Genomic DNA, 21,258 nt, shown 5'->3' on the forward strand with positions numbered 1-21,258 from the left:
AGCAGACCGTTTTTTTAACAAGTTAAACTTATTTTAATTTGAACGCTGGTTTTTAGAACTGTGCCTTGCATAAGTTGCATAAGCTCAAAAGGTCCATCTAGAGCAGAGAAGCACACATTGTTTACTAAGAGTTGCCAAAATGTGACTTTGAGAGCTCAAAGTAATGTTTTTTAAAATAGATTCAATTATATTCTCTACATCCCAATGATATGATGGGTCAAATCAAAGGGCATCAGGGGCTAACATTGGCCCGCAGAATCCCTAATTGGGGAACCTTCAGTCTAGTGCATGTTTACAGAAATGTCACGCGGGGCAGTGAAATGGGGGGGGGGGGGGTTGTGATATCTAGAATACCTTTTCTAAAAGTTCAACAGATTTTAATTTAAGTGCCATGTTATAATCGTGCCATATATTTTCGTATATGTAAGAAAAGGCAATCCAGACATAGAGAGCGTGAATCATAAACAAGCACAAACCAGACGTGTCGTTCATTTTCATCTTCATTCTTGTATTTGATGAGCAACATGTGCAACAGTCTCACATTCTTACATTCTGTTAGTATGTGGCATCAATTCAGTCTGAACACCACGGTAAGTACATTCTCTTGCTGGAGGTCTATTCATTCAACAGTCAATGCCCAATATTACAAAATCATTTATATTTTACATTTTGCTGCTTAAATTATTGGCCCCAAAATCTTAGTCGCTTTTATCTGTCATTCTGGTGTGAGTGACCCATAGGGATGTGATTGGCTGTTCACAGATAAACCAGTCATGTCAAGGAAATAAAAGGACAGCATTGAAAGTCATCAGATACTCCAGACCAATAAAGGGACACTAAAGCAGAGCTAGAGATGAGATGGTTGCAGGAAATCAGAGAATATGATAAAAACTATGAGAGACTTTGGACTTGTGCTTGGTTATGCAATGGGTTTTATGGGACGAGTAACAAGTGTGTTATCCTTTCCAAAAACTATTATAATACTTAAAGGTGATACTGATGCTGTGGGAGTTGGATTAAATATCCTTAAACTTTAAATTGTGCCATTTATTTGTCATTTCTTATAAAGCCAGCATCAATCTGTATTGCCATGTAATGCATAGTTGACATTAACACATGATTATAGTTCAAGGGCGTTCACACATACAGTGATTTATGACTGGAGGTCATCGAGTGTTTGCTGTGTTGGTGGTCACTGTGGACGTAGGGTCAGTAAAGTGTCTTAACCCTTTATATGTGCAGAGACAATATAAAGAGATGTTCATTTGCTCACAGTAAAGGCCGTGATATACTCGCATCGAAGGTATTTTTCGTTCGTCACTGAACGAACAGAAGATACCCATGTCAAAGAAGGCGGAGCCACAGAGCCACACCTACTTATGTAACCACCATGGACTAATGGTAGTTCAAATGTGTTTACTAGCTGGACTGAATTTTCCAGAAAGTTTGCTTTGGCAAGCTGTTTCGAACTCCCAAAACAAACTGTAAATGAACTTTGTTTTGTCCTGACTTTGTTTGAAATGACATCAGTTTGTCTTTTGAATCCGATTTGAAGTATATCAGGGACATAAAAGCTGTGTCACGCCAAGCCAATGCCCAATGTCAGGTCGTCATTGAGCGTCTGTTAGCTTAGTGTTTGCGATGTGTTCTGCATCGTTGAATCAATATTTAATTAAATGGAGCTGAATAATGACACTGTTGTAAAGCTACTATACAGCTGAAATTAAAAGAATAGTTCACCCAAAAATTTAATTCTGTCATTAATTACTCACCCTCGTGTCATTCCAAACCCCTAAGACCTTTGTTCATCTTCGTAATACATATTAAGATATTTTTGATGAATAAAGTCGTTATTTTTGTTTTCTTTGTGCACTAAAAGTATTCTTATCGCTTCATAACATTACGGTTGAACCACTGATGTCACATGGACTAATTTAATTATGTTCTTACCACCTTTCTGGGCCTTGAACGTATTAGTTGTGTTACTGTCTATAGAGGGTCAGAAAGCTCTAGGATTTCATCAAAAACATCTTCATTTGTGTTCAGAAGACGAACGAAGGTCTTAAGGGTTTACAACGACATGAGGGTGAGTAATCATTTTTGGGTGAACTATCCCTTTAATTTTCTAATTAACAAATTGTACAGTAAGACTTATATTAATGTTTATTTTTTTCCTTCAACTTGCACCTCTACAGGTGTGCGTTTGCTTTACCTCACTTGCTATATTTATGTTTATTACCATGAAGCTGCTTTGAAGCCGTATAGCGCTATATAAATAAATTTCACTTGACTAGTCATCAGAATTTCTGGCGTGGACGGATTTTGGCTATTTGCGCGATATAAAAACTACAGTGATGAAGGCAAGCAAACAACAAAGTCAGGAGGGCACATACAGATGGCTTATATTAACAGTCATAGCTCTTCCAGTTTTTTTTTTGTTTTTTGTGAATGATAAATATAGACTGCTGCCACCTGCTGGTGTGGAGATACTTTGTAATGTGTTCAAGCACAAAATTTTGGTCCACACGCAGGCGACGCTAGGCGGCGACACAGTTGGTATTCGTCACTGCTAGTTCTTTGACATTGGCTTGGTGTGTCTGGAACTTAACAAAAGTTATTGTTTTTTTTTGCAACTAGTTCTTCAATGTCAGTTTGGTGGGTCTGAACTTTAACAAACTTCTGAATCTTACTGAAACTACAGTATCTCACAGGAGATGGATCATGTGTGCACCAGTGTCTATTGGTCTCCACATTACATGACTGCTTATTTGCATAATTTTGAACTTTTCTCAACTTTGTCAGATCACTGGATACGGCCACATTGCTTCACCATTTGTCACTGTTGTTGAAAAGGACTGATTTTTGTAACTGGAAACCACTGTACGTGTGAACGCATCTTACGAGTGACTGCATAGAGCAAAACCAGGAAGCTGTGAAATAAGCAAAGATATGAAAAAAGTGTGTTCCAGTTTTAAGTCAAGTTGGTGGTTAAATTGTCATTTCAAAAGCTTGTTTGGATCTGCTTATAGGAACGGGTTTTGATTGTGTTGGTCTGGATCTCCAAGCGCGGATGTCGTTGACAGCGGTAGCAGCGGCTGCGGCAGGTGTCCGGGGGCCAGCGGCTGGACCTGTGCAGACTGTGTGAAGGTAGTAGGCAGGGAGCTGGGCTGGTTGCTAGAAGCCATGGGCAGAGAGGCATTAAATGGGAGGGATGTGGGTACAGAAGATGTGGAGCTGGGGCGCATCTGATTTAGTGTGAGACAGGCCGGTTCCTGTTGGAATGGATTAGAGGCCGATGGAGCAGTTATTCCTAAATGGGAAAGAGTCCGCAATCAGTTATAATGTTATGGATTTAGACACACATGACAGCAAGAAGTTTGATAAGGATGCATTCAGACCTGATAAAAATGGGTTGAAGTTCTTGGAAGGAGGGTTGGAGGGAATCAAAGAATCCAGCTTGACGAGTGAAGCTCCGGTGGGACCCAGAAACGCCTCTGGTGCACGGCAAGTTCGAGGACCTGTTTTTGGTAGACCTTCGCCAAGGGAAGACATATCAAAAGGCTCAGGACTACTGTGACCATTTATATTTGCCTGACCTCCATCCATAGCCTCATCAAAAAGATCGTCATCTAAAAATATGAATCAAACATGAAAGTAATGAGCTAAAAAATAAATATAATAAAAAATGCACATTACCATTCAAAAGTTTGGGGAATGTTCCAATTGTTATGTTTTTGAAAGAAGTCTCTTATGCTCACCAAGGCTGCATTTAGTCAATCAAAAATACAGCAAAAACTGTAATATTGTGAAATATTATTATAATTTAAAATACCTTTTTTTTATTTGAATATATATTAAAATGTAATGTATTCCGGTGATGCAAAGCTGAATTTTCAGCATCATTACTCAGTCTTCATTGTCATATGATCCTTCAGAATTCATTCTAATATGCTGATTTGTTGCTCAAGAAACATTTCTTATTATTATCAATGATGAAAACAGTTGTGCTGCTTCATATTTTTATGGACACCAATACTTTTTTTCAGGAATCTTTGATTTACAATGTTACAATGTTAAAAAAGTTTACCTTTTTTAACATTGTAAATGTCTTTACTGTCACTTTTTATCAAAGCATGAATTTCTGTAAAAAAAAAAGAATAATAAATAAATCTTACAGACCCCAAACTTTTGAATAGTAAATATAAAATATTTCTATATGACATAAAATCAAACTATTCACAAAAAAAGGTAAAAATAAATAAATTGCAATGGCAATAAGTGATTATTAATATTAATATATTAAAATAAATAGATAAAAATCAGTTAAGAAGAACAGAGTCATTCTGATTGCCTGAGGGACTTCCTGCCCGAGGGGATGGGGTTTTGAGAGGGCCAATAGCTCCTTGTTTGTCTGCTGCTAGAGGAGAAAATGGATCCACTCCAGTTCCTACAGAATTTACAACAAATCTACAATGGTTGGACTTATATAGGATTAACGGCATCTTCGGTTAATGTATTTAGTATATTTAGCATATTTAGTTATAATCTACATTAAACATAATATCTAGAAGGTGAAGTTTGTACCACGTGCAGGGGAGATCCAGGTCTGATTCATCTGAGGGGCGTCCCATGGGTCAGGATGTGGCTGTCGCTGAGGCCAAGGCTGGGAACGAACACTTGATGCCGGTGGTGCCATCCATGAACTTCCATGCTGACGGCTTAAAGAGCTGGGTTCTCCTTCAACACAATCCAGCAGGTGTGTGCAGTTCAGATCAGTAATGCACTATTATTAAGTCAATATTGCTGGAAATTTACAATGGAGCACCAAGTAATTTTTTGTTTATGTTTCATTGGCAAATACAACAGTGGTCTTGGACTTCATATTACTGGCACATATCAGAGTAGATCAGTGGTTCTCAAGCTGGTGTCTGACATCCACCAGAGGGCCTCAGCACACTACTAAAGGGCCAAATAATGGATTAATATTGTTTAAAATGAGACAAAGCAGGTTTAAAATAGGGATGTGCAAGAAGAATAATTTCATTCATGTTTAAGTTGAAATTTTGTAAATGACTAGTCCAACAAACCCCTAGAAGACAGTCTTGTATATACAATCCATTAGAAGTAGCTTACTTAATATATGAATAAAATATCATGCTGAATCACATTAATCGCCAGTCAGAGTCCTGTGTCCAGGTTTGAAAAGTGTTTAAAAAGTACCTGTGCACATGATGCATGGCAGACAGCAAAATAGCAAGAAAAGCTTGATCTGCAAGGTAAAAATTATTGTCTTGTTTTCAGAAAAAAAAAACATGTCCCAATTAAGTGAGTTTTTGTTTGAAACAAGCAAAATAATCTACCAATGGGGTAAGAAGAATAATTCTATTTCAAAGAGAAAACAAGATTATTTTACTTACCCCATTGGCAGATTATTTCGCTTGTTTCAAACAAAAACTCACTTAATTTGGACATGTTTTTTAACTTGTCTAGAAAATCCTTAATGATTTAAGAATTTTTAGATATTTTGGCTGAAAACAAGACAAAAAATAAGTAAGAAAAGCATTTTTTTGCAGTGTAGTTGCAGTAAACATTTTTGGTTACAAGTGTTGAGGAGCGCCTATACTAATCCCTATTCACAGGCGTATTCGTCATCCATGATTCATCTCTTTTGAAAACTGACAGAGTCCAAATGCAAGTAAAAACTGGCTATGACAAGTAAATGGATTCTTACTCCAGTTTGCCAGCGGCTTTTAAGGATATGAGAAACAAAAGGTTTTATGATGTGACAATTGACACAATGACCTGTGCTAAAATATTTCCTCCAAAAATGTAATTTTAAATAAAAAATAATGATCATATTGCATTATCTTGCTTATGTGAGTGCCAACCGGAGTTCAAACCCCATTGGCTTGTGTGGCTAAAAAAGTAATTTTGCTATTGTGATCTCAAAAGGCAGCCACCATAAAGAGCGACACATCTTATGTAGAATATTACATAAAATAAAAGCATTTTTTAAACATTTAAAAAAAAAAAAACCTGGTGGACCTTTAATGTTTAAAAGTGCAAATTGCTAATATACAATCATTATAGCTTACCTAGACTATCCCAGGGGCCAGACCTCAGAGGGCCAGCCTGGGCTAAGCCACTATGGCCTCCGGATGAATCCCAAGAACTGGCAGCAGAGGGCACATCAGGAGCTGGAGCAAAAATATCTGCAAGATCCAGCATGGCAGACTGCCAAAGAAAAGGACAGAAAAGCACTTTCAGCACATTTAGAAAATATTTTTTAGGTCAATACGGCATGCATTTATACACAAGCGTTCACAAAAACCTTGCAATGGGGACATTTAACTGTAGTACAGTACTTTGAGTTTACAGTGACAAACTAAAAATGATCCAGTCCTCTCCAGTAGAGGTCAAAATCTTTGACAAAACTTTTTCCAATATGCTTCTAAGGGAAGCAGAATGGTGCATTCATAAGACTCCTTTATATGTGCTTTGCTAATAAAGAAGAAACAGGTTAAAAGAGTCTAATACTCTTCCTCCTTTGGCCTCCATTTCTCGTTTGCTCTCCTCAAGTGCTTTCTGGAGCAACGACTCGTCTCCCTGCCGGCTTCGCTCCTCCTAGAAACCAACAGACATAGAAGATGTCTCAGAGTTCAAGACATCCTTAATAACACATCTAGAGGGAGTGCACACAGGCATCCTATTTTAATTTAGTTATATATGACCACTTTCAAGCCGTTTGTTTCTTCTGTACTCCTTTTGGAAAAATGCATGTTTGTTGTCAAGTTCAAGATAGTTTTAATTCCCTCATCCTTTTCAAAGCTGCATTACATTGTGACAAAATGACCACGAAGGTTGTTTAAAATAAACTTCAGGCACTTTGCTAATGTTGTAATATGCCGAGCTGTAGGTGCTACATACAACCGGGAACTGCAGGGGTTTTTTTTTGTATCAGAAATAATAATATGTACAGTATTTGCTCACTATGGTCGTGTCTGAAACCTGTTTTGCTGCTAGGCCAGTCGATGACTAAATGGGTAGTGTTTTAGTATGAAATCACCTCCTGAGGAAACTGGTCTGGACTAGACTCAATTCACTTCCAACACACCATAACATCTTGTGTGATGATCAAGAACAAACTTAACTGACAGATAACCAAAGTAATATTTAATGACTACCGTGTTTTTTTCTCAATAGAAATTGAATCATGAGTTGAAAACTATTTATTATTTATAAACTAATTTAATGTACTGCTGCCTTTAAAAAAACCGAACAGATCAGAGTAGAGAGTGTGTTAGGAAAAGGTGAGGCTGTATCTGAAGGTACCTTGATGCTTTCCTTCCTCTGGATATACTGCCTGAAAAACCAGCCTTCTTTCTTTTTTTGTTTTGGACACTGTAAATGAATGGCCAGCTCAAGGATTTCAGAACAAGTCATTTATATTATCAATAAATGGTTCTTTTGGTTTGGGAACGATGTTTTGAGTTCTAAAAATTGCAGCATGTTTTCAAAATACATTGAAGTCAAGGAAAATCTGATTCCATCATAAAATGACCCCTCAAGGCTCCAGGCTACTTGTGAGATTCATAAAAAATTACAATTTTGGTACAAATACCTATGCAACTGTGTGCAAATGAAAGGTTAAAACAGATTTGCACAACTGAAGACTAGCCATTTTTGTCCCCTGGAGTTAATACTGAAGCAATTAATAAAAAATTCTGAACATACTGGTAGATGCTGATAGTGTGTAATGTGAAGGATTAATACGTATTTGTACATAATTTCTGATAAATAATTCACCATATTACAAAACAGGAAAAAGCTTTATGCATTTTGTATAAAATGTAGAATTTATCCCTTACTTTCTGTTCAACCCTGTTATGCTGTAAAATTTGCCTTTTTAAAAATGGGTTAATATTTCTAAAATCAAAAAAGTCTTCATGAAAATATGGTTTAAACAGAGATTGGGTTTCTCTTGTATTTAAAGAAAGCACACTTTTATTTTTATGTAGTAACACACTTTAAGTGCACTTTGAATAAATTTAATAGAAATGACATTAAAGTATATTTTAGTCCGTTTAAATGCTTATCAGTACATTCAGCAGTGCACTTTAACCATATTTCAAAGACAATAGAAGTACTTATGAAGTACATGTAAAGATGTACTTGAGTCCTCCTAAATGAGTCAAAAAAGCACTCTAAATTCAGATACCTGCATATATGAATATAAACTATAAAACATTTAACAGCGATTAACATGCAATTAAGTGTCTGAAAACATTACATTCAGTTCACACTTCGGTATATTCTATACAAGTATATTTCAGTATATTTTGCATGCTAAAGTGTACTTCTTTATCACAAGGGTTGCCAAGATACATAAATGCTATTTAAAAAACTTCTTGAAACATCTAATAATATCTATTAATCTATGCAGCTCATGCTCCAGGGTCGTACCTGCTGATGTTCCTCTTTACTGAGAGTGAGGGCCAGCTGAAGCTGTGCCTCTTCATCCATGTCCAGAACAGCAGGAGGAGGAGGAGCTGGCTAGAGAGATACAATCACACAACATACAGACAGTGTCATTCACAACATACAGGCAGTGTCATTCACAACATACAGGCAGGCGATTAATGAGTGAAGGGGAGGTGTAGTGACTCCTGGGATTGCAGTACCTTGTGCGCCTCCTCCTTACTGAGACTCATTGCGATCTGAAGCTGTGTCTGTTCATCAATATCCACTGCAGGAACCGGCTGGAGGAGAAGAGGAATGAGGTTAGCGAAAAGCAGATGAATCTGAGCGTGCCAATCGAGTTATAGCTCACACAAACAAAACTGTGCAGCTCGCATGCTAACTGTTATTCATCAAAGGAATAAATGAAAGACTTCTCCATTTTTCATTATTTTACCACATCATTTTTTTTTTAATCAGTGACAATAACCCCAGACTATAAGCAAATAATTGTTTGAACATTATATATGTACATGTGTGATACACAAATAGCTTAAGTGCCTCATCATTTGGCCGCGCATTTGGCACACCATGAATGTGAGTATATAATGACAGACTTTTAGTTTTTATGAGAACTATTTGTTTACGTCTTGCACTTATGGATGCCTACATTTTCGAAACCTCAATGTTTACATTTGATTTGTATTTATGTACACTGCTCTTCATAAATAATTAAGTTTTTTGTAAGAAATTAACAGTTTTATTCAGCAGGGACACATTAAATGGATCAAAAGGGAGAGCAAAGACATTTATAATGTTACAAAAGAAGCAGCACAACTGTTTTGAACACTGATGTTAATAAGAAATGTTTCCTGAGCAGTAAATCAGTATATTAGAATGATTTCTGAAGATCATGTGATAATAAAGACGTGTATAATGATACTGAAAATTCAGCTTTACATCACAAACAGTATTTTACATTGTAATAATATTTTACAATATTAGTGTTTTACTGTATTTTTCCTCAAATAAATGCAGCCTTGATGAGCATAAGAGGCTTCATTCCAAAAATCTTACAGACCGCAAACTTTTAAACAATAGTAGTGTATTAAAAGACAAAGTAACACTTCATTTTAAGGTGTGCTTGTTACACGTTACATATGCTTATATTATAATACCAATATGTATAATTACATGCAACTAATCCTAAACCAAACCTTCATCCTAACCCTAACCATATAGTAGTTAATTAATATTGCTCAGTTCTTAAATGTGTAATTACACTGTAACAAGGGCACCTTAAAATAAACTAAAGTGTAACCAAAGACAACACAAGCTGATGGGTCTCAAACAAAACTATAGCACATATCCCCTAAACATCAACAGGACAAGAGAGCAGCTCAACTCGGTCTGATTTATAAGTGCTGGATCAATGCTCCAGTCCAGTAACACACTCAGAGTCATTGTGGCTTCCCTTAAAAATGCATTATCAGTGAGAGAGGATGCTAATGCGCTCTCTTCACACACTGGCTACACTGTCAGATTGAGATCTTTCTGGACAATGCTGAATGCAGACAGCAGCATGTCGGTCTCACCTCATGTGCACTACAAAAACAAATTAGCCCACATGCTAATTGGTGCTAAAGCCTCCAGCCAAATAATGAGTTGTTACAAACTTTTAATTGAAGACAAGTGACCTCCATGAAGCACATTACAAATGTCTTTTTAATTCACTAATGCAAAGGTCTGAGACTAAAGCAGTGGAGGGCCGCAGCTCTGCAGAGTTTAGCTCCAACCAGCTTAAAATCACACCTGCTTGGAAGTTTGTAGTGATCCTGAAGACCTTTATTAGCTGGATCAGCTGTGTTTGATTAGGGTTGGAGCTAAACTGTGCAGAGCTGTGGCCCTCCAGGAATTGAGTTTAAGACCAATGGACTAAAGGGAAAGTTTAATACAGCCTCTCAAGTGATAAAGCCCCATGAAATTGCCGCTTCTTATTTCCTACTGATAGTGTTCAACCTTGCTCAATCAAACAGTTTTCTAATGAAACATGATCAGATTGTTTAGACCATTTCTGGATCAAATGCATCTAGAAAACAATGCTAAAACGTTTTTGCATCTTTACATGAACTAAAACCCAATTACTTCCAATTTATTTAAACAGTTTTAATAGTAAGCATTATGTGTGGCTTTTATTTGTTACTACTAATTGTTAACTAATAACTAGTAAATGACTTAGTTGGTGTTGCTTTTGGACAGTGTTACTTTATTAATGATTTGTGTTACTTTTGTACAATAAATATTTTTGCATTTCTGAATCACAGGCATCTAGAACACCTTTACCTTATTCTATAAACCAGAAAACAATACTACACTGTAAAACAAAATTATTTTTAAATTGTACATAAAACAAAGATTATTGCAGTAGATTTTACAGAAAATACTATTTTAGTCTTTCTACTTCAAAACTTCACATTTATCAACGTGTTACTAGCAATTTGAGTGAAATTTGGTTCTACTCCCAATTTTTTTTTCAATTTTTTTAAGTTTATGTATTGGGTGGATTTAGGGATCTCAAATATGGTCATGCAGAATAAGACATTAATCTCTGCATTATAAGTACTAATAAACAGCCAATATACTAGTAATATGCATTCTAATAAGCAACTAATTAATAATGAGAACTGGTCCTTTAAAATATTTTAGTACTATGTGATAGTCAAAGTAAAATCTGCTTCTTGAAGCAAAACCAGTGGCGAGCCAGTGATCCTGATGCAGTTAATAATGGATGTGTGTGTGTGTGTGTGTGTGTGTGTGTGTGTGTGTGTGTGACAGTGAGTGTGAACCTTACCTTCTCGTTCTCCTCTCGGCTCATGGCCAAGGCCAGCTGCAGCTGGAGTTCCTCCTCTCCGCTCGTCTGCGGCCGGGCGCGCTCCAGATCTGGGGCCAGACGAGGGGAGGAAGAGGAGGCTGGGAGGAAGAAAAGAGATAATGCTTGATTCAACTTCTTGCTTTGGATGAGAAAGGACTGGCACCACCGCTGAATGTTAAACAAGCACCCAAATCACTGTTGTTCCATGCCCGGGCTGGAATTGCTTTCCTGTGCCTGTTTGACTCTGCTGGTGAAACAATGGGGTGTCTGTGTGGGGCAGAGAAGGGGCGATTGGGGCATTATAATAACCCCCCCCCGGACAGGTTTTATCTGGCAGTTCATCCATCTGTGGCATGTGCTGGACTTCTCAAATGAGAAGATAAAGTCTCATCTCAGTATTTCAGTTTTTTTTTTCCATGTTTGATGTTTATATTAGCTTTTATTTGTTATTACTAACCGTTAACACCTGTTATTAATTGCTGTTGCTGTTTGGATGGTATTAATTAAGGATATACATTTCGTATTCTCGTGATGCTCTGAAATTTCAGTAAATGAAAATAATCAAGTGAAATTTAGGTTTTTGTTTCAGCAGAAATTGTTTTGTATGCCCAAAATCTTTGACCAAAACAGTGATGTTAAACATTAGTGTTTCTCTGCTGGTGTTTTGACTGTGTCGGTGTCTATTTTGTGCACAGGTAAACTACAACAGGTAAACATGTCAGCAGTGTAAAAGCTAGTGCTGGGTTGACAATGTTGATTTCTCATTTTTAATCGAATTTAATTTTGATGAACTAAGCTCTTTTTGCTATGCTGATTTACATTTACATTTAGTCATTTAGCAGATGCTTTTATCCAAAGCGACAGTTCATACGTGAATAAAACTGGACTAAATATTATTTGTAGAGCGCCTATCATCCAATAATCACAATAAGCTTTGTGCATTGTTACTTTTAATATGAAACTAAGTCTGAGCTTTCATGTACTGTCAATTTTATTACAAAATTCAAACCATAAATGGTGGTTTTGATGCTCTTTAATGTGGCGTGACAAGCTGTAGCACATCAGTTCAAGCAGCATGTGAACCGATCATCTCTTCCTCTTTACTACTAGTTACAGCATGAAATAAACATGAATGAACATTAGAAGGAAACAGTACAACTTACTGAAATATATGTCTCATGTTAATCACTCAATCAGTGTTTCAACCACAGAAAATATTACATTAGGTTAACATAGTATTTAACTACAAAAAGCCAACTAATATTCATAAACTTGTATTACAATATATAGTATGTAATTATTCATGCTATTGTCTTGTATGTACATTAATCTTTATATAAATCTGTTGTTTTATTTATTTATTTACTGTTGCTTGTCTGTATTTATTTAATTTTTTTTAGAAGGAGATAGAACTGCTTCCTCAGTGAAGACAGCCCTGGACCAGAAAAGAGGAAAGAACCAGAAACTGTGTGCCGTTTTCCAGTTGCGATCATTTCCACTACAGTGGCTCTGAATGGCGCGTCTAGCCTGGAATGCACTGGTGCACAGATAAGGTCAACTTTTACCATCATCTACTCTGGCTCATGACCATCTGACCCTGAAAACGGTGACCAGGAACACACTTTTCATTAAGCACCCATGGAAACACGATGGGAAATGTCTGTACTTTCCCAAAATACCTGGCATCATGACAAATATGTTGGTTTATTGTAAGTAAAAGTGAAACCACATTGCTCCTCATGTCATCAAAGGTTTGATTTCAGTAGATCTGTAGATCAACGAATGTCAACGAATGTCCTTTCAGAAACTAAATATGTGGTCTGTCGTACTGTACGAGAGAGGGCCTAAAAAATAGATAAAAAAATTATAAATGATATGCTGATCATTAGAAAGTAATGGTATACACTACCAGTTTGGGGTTAGTAAGATTTTTTTATGTTTTTGATAGAAATCTCTTATGCACTACAAGTCTCCATATATTGGATTAAAATGTGCTGCTCCATATTTTTGTGGAAGAAGAATTAGAAGTTCCAAAAGAAAGAAGCATTTGGGTTTAAAGCACAAGGCTGTGTGTGATATACCTCTCTATGTAAACAGCGTGTGTACACATGTTTCACTATTGACATAGATTACTCATTGGCTTAGTTCACTTCAGCAGCTGATTGACTATAAAACCATTTTCAAATCCCCAGTCAATGAAGGATGGAAGCATTTAAGAGAAATCAAAGTGAAACAAATGTGTGCTCCCTCCTGACAAACATTAAAGGTATAGTTCATCCAAAAATAAAAATTCTGTCATCATCTCACATTCTTGTCATTCCGAAACTGTACAACTTTCATTCACCTTTAGAACAGATTTCTTTAATGAAACCTGAGAATTATCTGTCCCTTCACTCACAGTTCATTTACCCAAAACTTTGACGTTTCAAAAGCTTCAACGTTACTCCAATGAGATTTGTTCTCACATGTCAAGCAAGCAAATTTAAGCTTCCAGTTGCCATATTTAAAGGGTTAGTTCACCCAAAAATGAATGTGGTAAACCCCTTGCTGTCTATGGAGGGTCAGAAAGAAAGCGCTTGGATTTCATCAGAAATATCTTAATTTGTGTTCTGAAGATGAACGAAGGTCTCACAGGTTTGGAACGACATGAGTAATTACTCATATAATTTTCGGCCATATCTAATCATTATGTTACTGATTACATTTCAGTGTTGACTTGAATATGCAAATACTGTAATACAAGCTTGATCTCTGGAACAATACACACACCATCAGGACTATATTTTTATCAAAACAGTAAAAGACAATGTTAAAGGGATAGTTCACCCAAAAATGAAAATTCTGTCATTAATTACTCACCCTCATGTTGTTTCAAACTTTGGAACATAAATTAAGATATTTTTGATGAAATCCGAGAGCTTTCTGACCCTGCATAGACAATAACACAACTGACACATTCAACATTAAAATAGTCCATGTGACATCAGTGGTTCAACCGTAATATTATGAAGCTACAAGAATACTTTTTTCAGTATGAACAGTCATACTCACAGTTGAAGGAGGAAGGTGAGTGTCTCGCCCTGCCATGCTCTTCCCCATACACCGCTTCCATGCTGGGCTGAGCGGTGTGATGTCCCGGATAGGGAGGTGGTAAAGTTCCATAAGCCATGGGACTGCTGGTTCCCGTCACGCGCTCACGGGTCTTGTGCGCCTGCGATCTCTCCTGCTTGAGCCGCTCGTCATCCCTGAGCAGAGCCACTAGCTGCTTGGACTTCTCCCGAACGCCCATGCCCTGGTCCTGCCCTTCCCGGTCGATATACTGGAAATCCCGCAGAGTCTGGATGGCGTAGATGTTCTCCTTGCACTGTTGGGCCACTCGCTCTGATCCTGACTTGATCAGATAGTCCAGCAGAGTGAGGGCCTTGTACACGTGCCGCCAGTTCTTGCCATGGTCATTGAGCCTCTTCCAGATGATGCCCATGACTTCGGTGAAGGCCACCACGTTGAAAGTCAGGTCTGCAATTTCCATCAAGAGAGAGGTCGGAGGACCCCATTGGTCGTTTGAGGTCGCCTCCCTGACCTTGATCTCTGCATCTGTGTAGTTGTTCACAATGTTCTTCATCTGCCGCCGTAAAGAAGAGGTCGTCATGATGACTACGGGTGTGGGATGATGGAGATGGTTTGTGGTAAGAAGAAATGGGATGCAATGTTTGCCACGAAGACACAATGGTCAGGAATCTCCAGCACAATCTACTGCTTTGTTAGCCTGAAAAAAGAGAGACACATGCCTCATTTCAATGGATTGGTTCACTGGATGTTCCCAAATAGTAGTCTGTCACTGATTCCACATTACATGACAAAAATTGTAGTTTGTAATGTAATCCATTACATTACCCATTTTAGACAAAGTAATCAGAATACTTTTAGATTACTTTTGACCTAACTTTTTTATCACGTTGATTTAAAAAGGATAATCTTGTACCATATTGATATAAAAATACATCTATTCGTTGTAATTAACGAAGTGCACGAAGTGCATTAAACTTTATATTACATTTATTTTTACACAAGGTTTCCCAATCTTGGGTTCGTAAGTGGGTTTGTGAGTTTAACGAAAAGCTAATAATGAAATAAATCATACAAATATAAAATTAAAATAAATTATTTTAATATAACATCAAAATAAAATATTTATTTAATGCAATGTTTTTGGACACTTAACTGCATGTTTTTACAATTAAATGAAAATGCATTATAGCGTAAACTTACATTAAATGCAATTAGAACTTGAAAATGCTTTTTTGACCCACATATGTATGGTTTTAGTACATCTTTATAAGCTTACTTCTGCTGTAAATATTTTGTTGTAATTGGATAAAGTGTACTGTTTAGTCATGTACTACCAAGTATTTATGGAAAACTAACATAAACTTTAATATAATTTTAATATCATATTAAAACTTCTGAACTGAAGTACACTACAAGTTCATTTTTCACAAGGGTACTGTCTGACAGCTGACAAGTTCTTTTGATATGATATCAAAACACGTAGCTCAGCTCCTATCTGCAATATAACACAAACCACCTGCATTCAACATGTCTTCAAAGAAATGAGCACCAGCTGAGGAGGAACGCAGACTTGAAAGAAGCATCCCAAAAAACAATTTCTGCTCTTTTGGTCTTTCTTTAACAGTTAAGCTATTTGTAGCAATAAACTTGGATGTCAAAGGTGCTTTTCAAAGGTGTGCCATTCAGTCAAACATCTGAAGTATGTAATTTCTGTACCACTATTTGTTTATTTCAGCGCCCAGCCACCAACAGTTTGGGGCAAGTTTTGCTACCTGTTTGTCCCAAAGAAGACAGGGGTGTATTTACTTAAAACTTGTTTGAAAAACTGCTTGATGACACTAGTGGTGTGGAAATTACACACTTTATCAGTTTTACCTGAATGGCACATGTCTAAAGAAGAGACAAGTAAAACTTTGACACCCAACTTCCCTCACACAAATAGCTTGGAACCAGCAAAACTTGAAATTCACATTAGGCACGAGTGCTATGACTACGTGGATATTACAATATATTATCCAAGGTAATGTAGGTTGTCAGTCTAGACTTAAATATAGAAAGAGGAAAATGTGAGCATGCCTGTAACCATGAGTTCTTAACTAAGTGCTATTGGATCATCCTCCAGGTCACTGGCACAACTAATCAAACACACAGCTACAGTATGATACAAAAGGGGCTTTCACACAATGAGGAACGTTTTCAGAGCTCCTGTAACTATTGCCGGACATAGACACTTTTTGGTGTGTTCACACCACAGGAACTGGGAACGATGGTGGTTCTAGGAACACCTTTTGGGGGACTAAATTTACTCCTACTTCAGGGTAGCACTGTATGAACTACCAGTGGTGCAAATGTACATTGATTGGATGAACGCATGCCATACGAAACAGCACACGTAATTTTTAAAGACATGTAAACACACAGTTTACACTTACTCCACAAACTAACTCCATGATGGACAACAGAAACTGTACAAACAATACATTCCAGATCAACACGAAAGTGCTGCAGGAGTTACTACACTGTAAAAATAAAATTGTTCCAAAAAATAGTTTCAACTTAAAATAATTTGTTACCCCGCTGACTTAAAATTTTTAGTTTAGGCAACTTGAAATTTTAAGTTACTCAATGTTAATTTAAGGGACAACTGGAATATTTTAGCAAAATACCTAAGTAGGAAAATAACGGGCTACTTTCATTTAAAAACAACTATAAAGTCTAATAAAATCCCTCCAATTAGACAAGGATTAATGAGTCTCGATAATGAAAAAGGAGCAGAATGAATTTATGTGTAAAACTTTTATAGAAACATTAGCAATTAATAAATATGTAAGAAGAGATTTGGATAGACAATGATTGAAAAATTGACAAAAATTTTACTGGTATTCCATGAATGAGGCCCATTAAAAAAAAAAAAAAATGTATTATTGTTTTTACACACAACAGATTGTGTGTAATGGGAAGTGTATCATATTTGTGACTTACATCATTTGTAGTCTCGAGCACACAAATAATGTTAATATTTTGACGATGTATCTTGTTATAATATCTTGAACACTATCAGCTCTGTTGGTAAACTGTAAGAAACATCTCTGAATAAAGCTTACTTTCCACATAACTTGGATAGCATACACTGAAGAAATTTCACTTTAACTTTAAAAAAAATTGAAAGGTGAAATGTTTTAAGTAGAGAGACAGAAATAGTATTTTCTTGTAAAAATCCTTTTACCAGTGCTCTGTTAGAGAGACTGTATGACTGTGTGTTTGATCAGTTAAACTAATAAAAATTATAAATTTTTACTAGACTGGACTAGAAATATTACTGTTTATTTTATGTTGTTGATTACACGTCATTGCAAAAGTCTGTACATTGTTTTTTGAATGGCAAAGCCATAGAGCCACTGTTAGCTTCCTCTGAAAAATGATTAATAACTTTATATAAACACAGGCACACATCAAAGCTATATGCTCAATACACCGGTGAGAAACTGCTCTCATAGTGCACAGGCCATGACCTTGATGTGGTGACACATTCCGCTCTCTGGGTTTAGACGACAATCAATAACAGCAGTTTGCTTAACATCACATTTCTGCTGTGAGTCTGTGCTGCGCAAAGAGGGTGGAATTTCAAAAACAAGCGCTGCTGGCACCTGGGCACAATACACAATGAGTTGCCACATCAATCTGAATGCAAGGCAAAAGTTCAGTCTACATGTCCAACGCATCAGTACAAGAAAGAGCAGGGTCATTTACATACTGTCAGTTTCACCTCTCATATTCAAATTCATATTTTTTATTAATACCTTTTATTAAAAGCCGTATGTGTGTGTAAACAAGATCTTTATATATATATATATATATATATATATATATATATATATATATATATTAGTCAGCTTTACATTCAGCTTATAACAAAGTATTAGAAAAAATCTAGGAGGGAGTAACTACGATGAACTATGAACTACATATTAGAAAAGGTGGTCACATTTTATTTTAAGGTCCAATTCTTGTCATTAACACACCATTAACTATGACTTTTGCCTCAATATACTCCTAATTTAAGTTTAGGTAGAGTATGTGCTTTATAAGTACTAATAAACAGCCAATATGTTAATAATAGGCATGTTAATAAGCAATAGTGAGAATTGGTTCCTATACTAAAGTGTTACCATAACATATAATCAGGAAGTAAATTCTGTAATGACAAGCAATTAAATATATAATTTTTACCCCGTTTTTATATATTTTTGTACATAAGTGGTTATTAAAAAGTTATTCTTTTTATTATTAGGCTATCCTAACTGGCACAATGCAAGGAAATAATCTTTTAAAATGAAAATATGCCAACTTGATTGAATTACCTACAGAATATCCAAAAGAAAAGTTGTACTATGGATTTGTTTCTACTTTTATCTAAATGTAACGTAACGTAGCCTATATCGCGTTATATTTCAGCGGTGTGAAATGGCTCTGTTCTCTCGGAAACTAGTTTACCAAGCAGTCCACTTCAGAAGAAAACAACTTTCAATCCGGGTGGAGAACTGTCACTCACAATTCATATGCCTCTCACGGTTTTGACTGAGGATTTTAATCTGGAAGCTAAATCACACCCTTAAAACCATTCAGACGCTTTCCGATGATACGGGACAGGAATAAAGAGCCCCTTTAGCGGCGCTCGCATCCTCATAATGCGGTATTGCGGCAGGAGAGGTGAGTGTTGAGGGCGACGCTTGCTTGCGTGACTCAGCTGGAATAATAGAGGAAGATTTGGAAATCTTGCATTGACCTGCGAGAGCCGACATCGTAGCCATCTGAACGTCCTTTGTGTCCTTACCTCTCATTGCTTGACATAAAGGTCCCAACTTCGGGCTCCTATCGGTAGTTGTGCTCCTCTCGACATCTCCGCATGTTTTCAGTGTGGATAGTTTTGGAAATCTTGACTCAAATGCAGCAGACGTTCAACTCAGTTAATAAGCGCCTCAAAGTTTCGCCTGCGTGTTTTTGTTGTTGCGCTTTGTGGAGGCCTATCCGGTTAGGAGTTATTGGTACATATCCCGAAAAAAAGTCCCGGGCGCCAACCTCGCAGATACAGAGCCCCCCTGTTAAAGCCCAGTAAAGTGAACCGATGGAAGAGACTGATGGAGGGAAGGAGGGAGGGCTGCTTGCGCCTGCAGAGTCAGAGTCAGTCTACTTTAACCCTGTGTGCTCCGAAACGAGACACACGAGCCTGTCACTGGCAGAAAGCAAATTACTGCTGCTACCCTCCCTGAATGTCCCGATTTATCAGTCAGCTCTGCCTCGAAATCTGCTCTCAGATGACACTTTTTACCAACAGAGTAGCTACGCTGTTAAAAAATGTTTTTTTTCTGAGTTGTAAATAAAACAAATATTATTTGGCATGCGTTCAGCAAGAAATACGATTTCAGTATATCAATCACGTTTAATGTGTTACTTTACATGTGTTCGTTCTTTGTAATTATTTGTAAAAATTCACTTGTAAAAAAATAGTTTTAATGGAGCATAGCTATGTGTTCTACACTATATACAATCCGAATTCCACAATTTTTACAATTTTATGCACAAAATGAGCTCATTTCAAATTTGATGCCTGCTACAGGTCTCAAAATAGTTGGGACTGGGGCATGTTTACCATGGTAGTTATAGCACCTCCTCTTCTTTTCAAAACAGTTTGAAGACGTCTGGGCATCGAGGTTATGAGTTTCTGGAGTTTTGATGTTGGAATTTGGTCCCTTTCTTGCCTGACATAGGTTTCCAGCTGCTGAAAAGTTTGTGGTCATCTTTGACGTATTTTTCATTTAATGATGTACCAAATGTTCTCTATAGGTCAGGGGTTCTCAAAGTCTACATTCAAAGGTCCAAATCTGAATTTTCATCAGTGTCAAAGGTCCGGAACAATTGGTTATTACAAAACGTGTTTTTAATAAACATACATAACATATAACAAATAAACACTAATTAAAAAAAAAAAAAAAGGTTCCCTTTGCATTCAAAATACTTTAATAACAAGTGCAAAAGTGGCAAAACAATTAATTTAAGTGTCAGCAGTAGAAGTCGACCTATAATGTTTTTTCTCTGGTCAATGCCGATATTTAGAAATCAGGGCAGCCTATGGCCGATATATGATGATGATTTTTTGGGCCGATTTTCTCTTTTTTTCCCTTTATATCAAAAGAGAGTTTGCGTAAATGGTTATTGCAGGGCACAAGATAGTAATAGTAGTAGTAGTAGCCTAATTCATAGTAATAATACATGGCTCAAAACTTAAGCACCTTCTCAAAACAGTTCTGAAGCATGCTTTTTTGTTTATGTTTGCTGACAGACACCAGTGTTTCCCGCAGACTAGCAAATGCAAGTTGATTCTCTGCCAGCAGGAGGCGCTGCTGGAGCGTGATATATAGCTGTTGCCCCGGTAACGACTGTAATCAAATAAGCGCTACTTTATCAGCCATTACAGGAAAGACCAAATGAAAATTGACATCAAAGCTTTTCTGAAGAAAACGGACGGTTCTTTTAAAAGATACAGTCATATAAAAACACCTGCGCAGCATTTTATTTTTGAAACGCGCAGTGCTCAGTTTATTCAACGAAGTATAAGCCTTTTGGAAAATCTATTTGTAGCGGTCAGTTTTGATATTGTGACAAGCCGCCACAAATAAATGTATACACTGGGCACTGCTATAAGACAAATTGCCAGTGATAGCAAAACAAAACAAAAAAATAAAAATATTAGCGGTGAAATGTCGCCCGATTACGTCAAATGTCATACGCTCACTGGATGTCATGATGACAACAAATGTCATGAAGGAAAAGTTTCAATATCTCGCCTGCAATTTCGGACC

General features: G+C 36.8%; 1 protein-coding gene across 2 annotated transcripts; it reads right to left on the reverse strand.

Annotated features, from left to right (window-relative positions):
• Nucleotides 1-499: 499 nt before the first annotated feature.
• LOC306845223 (epsin-3-like) lies at nt 500-19,586 on the reverse strand. Of its 2 annotated transcripts, XM_079377895.1 has the most exons (11): nt 19,233-19,586; nt 14,381-15,095; nt 11,309-11,427; nt 8,682-8,759; nt 8,464-8,553; nt 6,538-6,624; nt 6,096-6,234; nt 4,585-4,737; nt 4,352-4,447; nt 3,399-3,629; nt 500-3,310 (listed from the first exon to the last, which is right to left on the reverse strand). In XM_079377895.1, exons 2-11 carry the CDS (start codon nt 14,976-14,978, stop codon nt 3,024-3,026), a joined length of 1,878 nt encoding a protein of 625 aa, XP_079234021.1. In that variant the 5' UTR covers nt 14,979-15,095; nt 19,233-19,586; the 3' UTR covers nt 500-3,023. The 2 variants fall into 2 exon arrangements, with proteins under 2 accessions (XP_079234021.1, XP_079234022.1); XM_079377896.1 differs by lacking the exon at nt 6,538-6,624 and having other exon boundaries at nt 19,233-19,541.
• Between the last annotated feature and the right edge of the window lie 1,672 nt (nt 19,587-21,258).

Source organism: Barbus barbus (assembly GCF_936440315.1).
Source record: "Barbus barbus genome assembly, chromosome: 3".
Classification (NCBI taxonomy): Eukaryota; Metazoa; Chordata; class Actinopteri; order Cypriniformes; family Cyprinidae; genus Barbus; species Barbus barbus.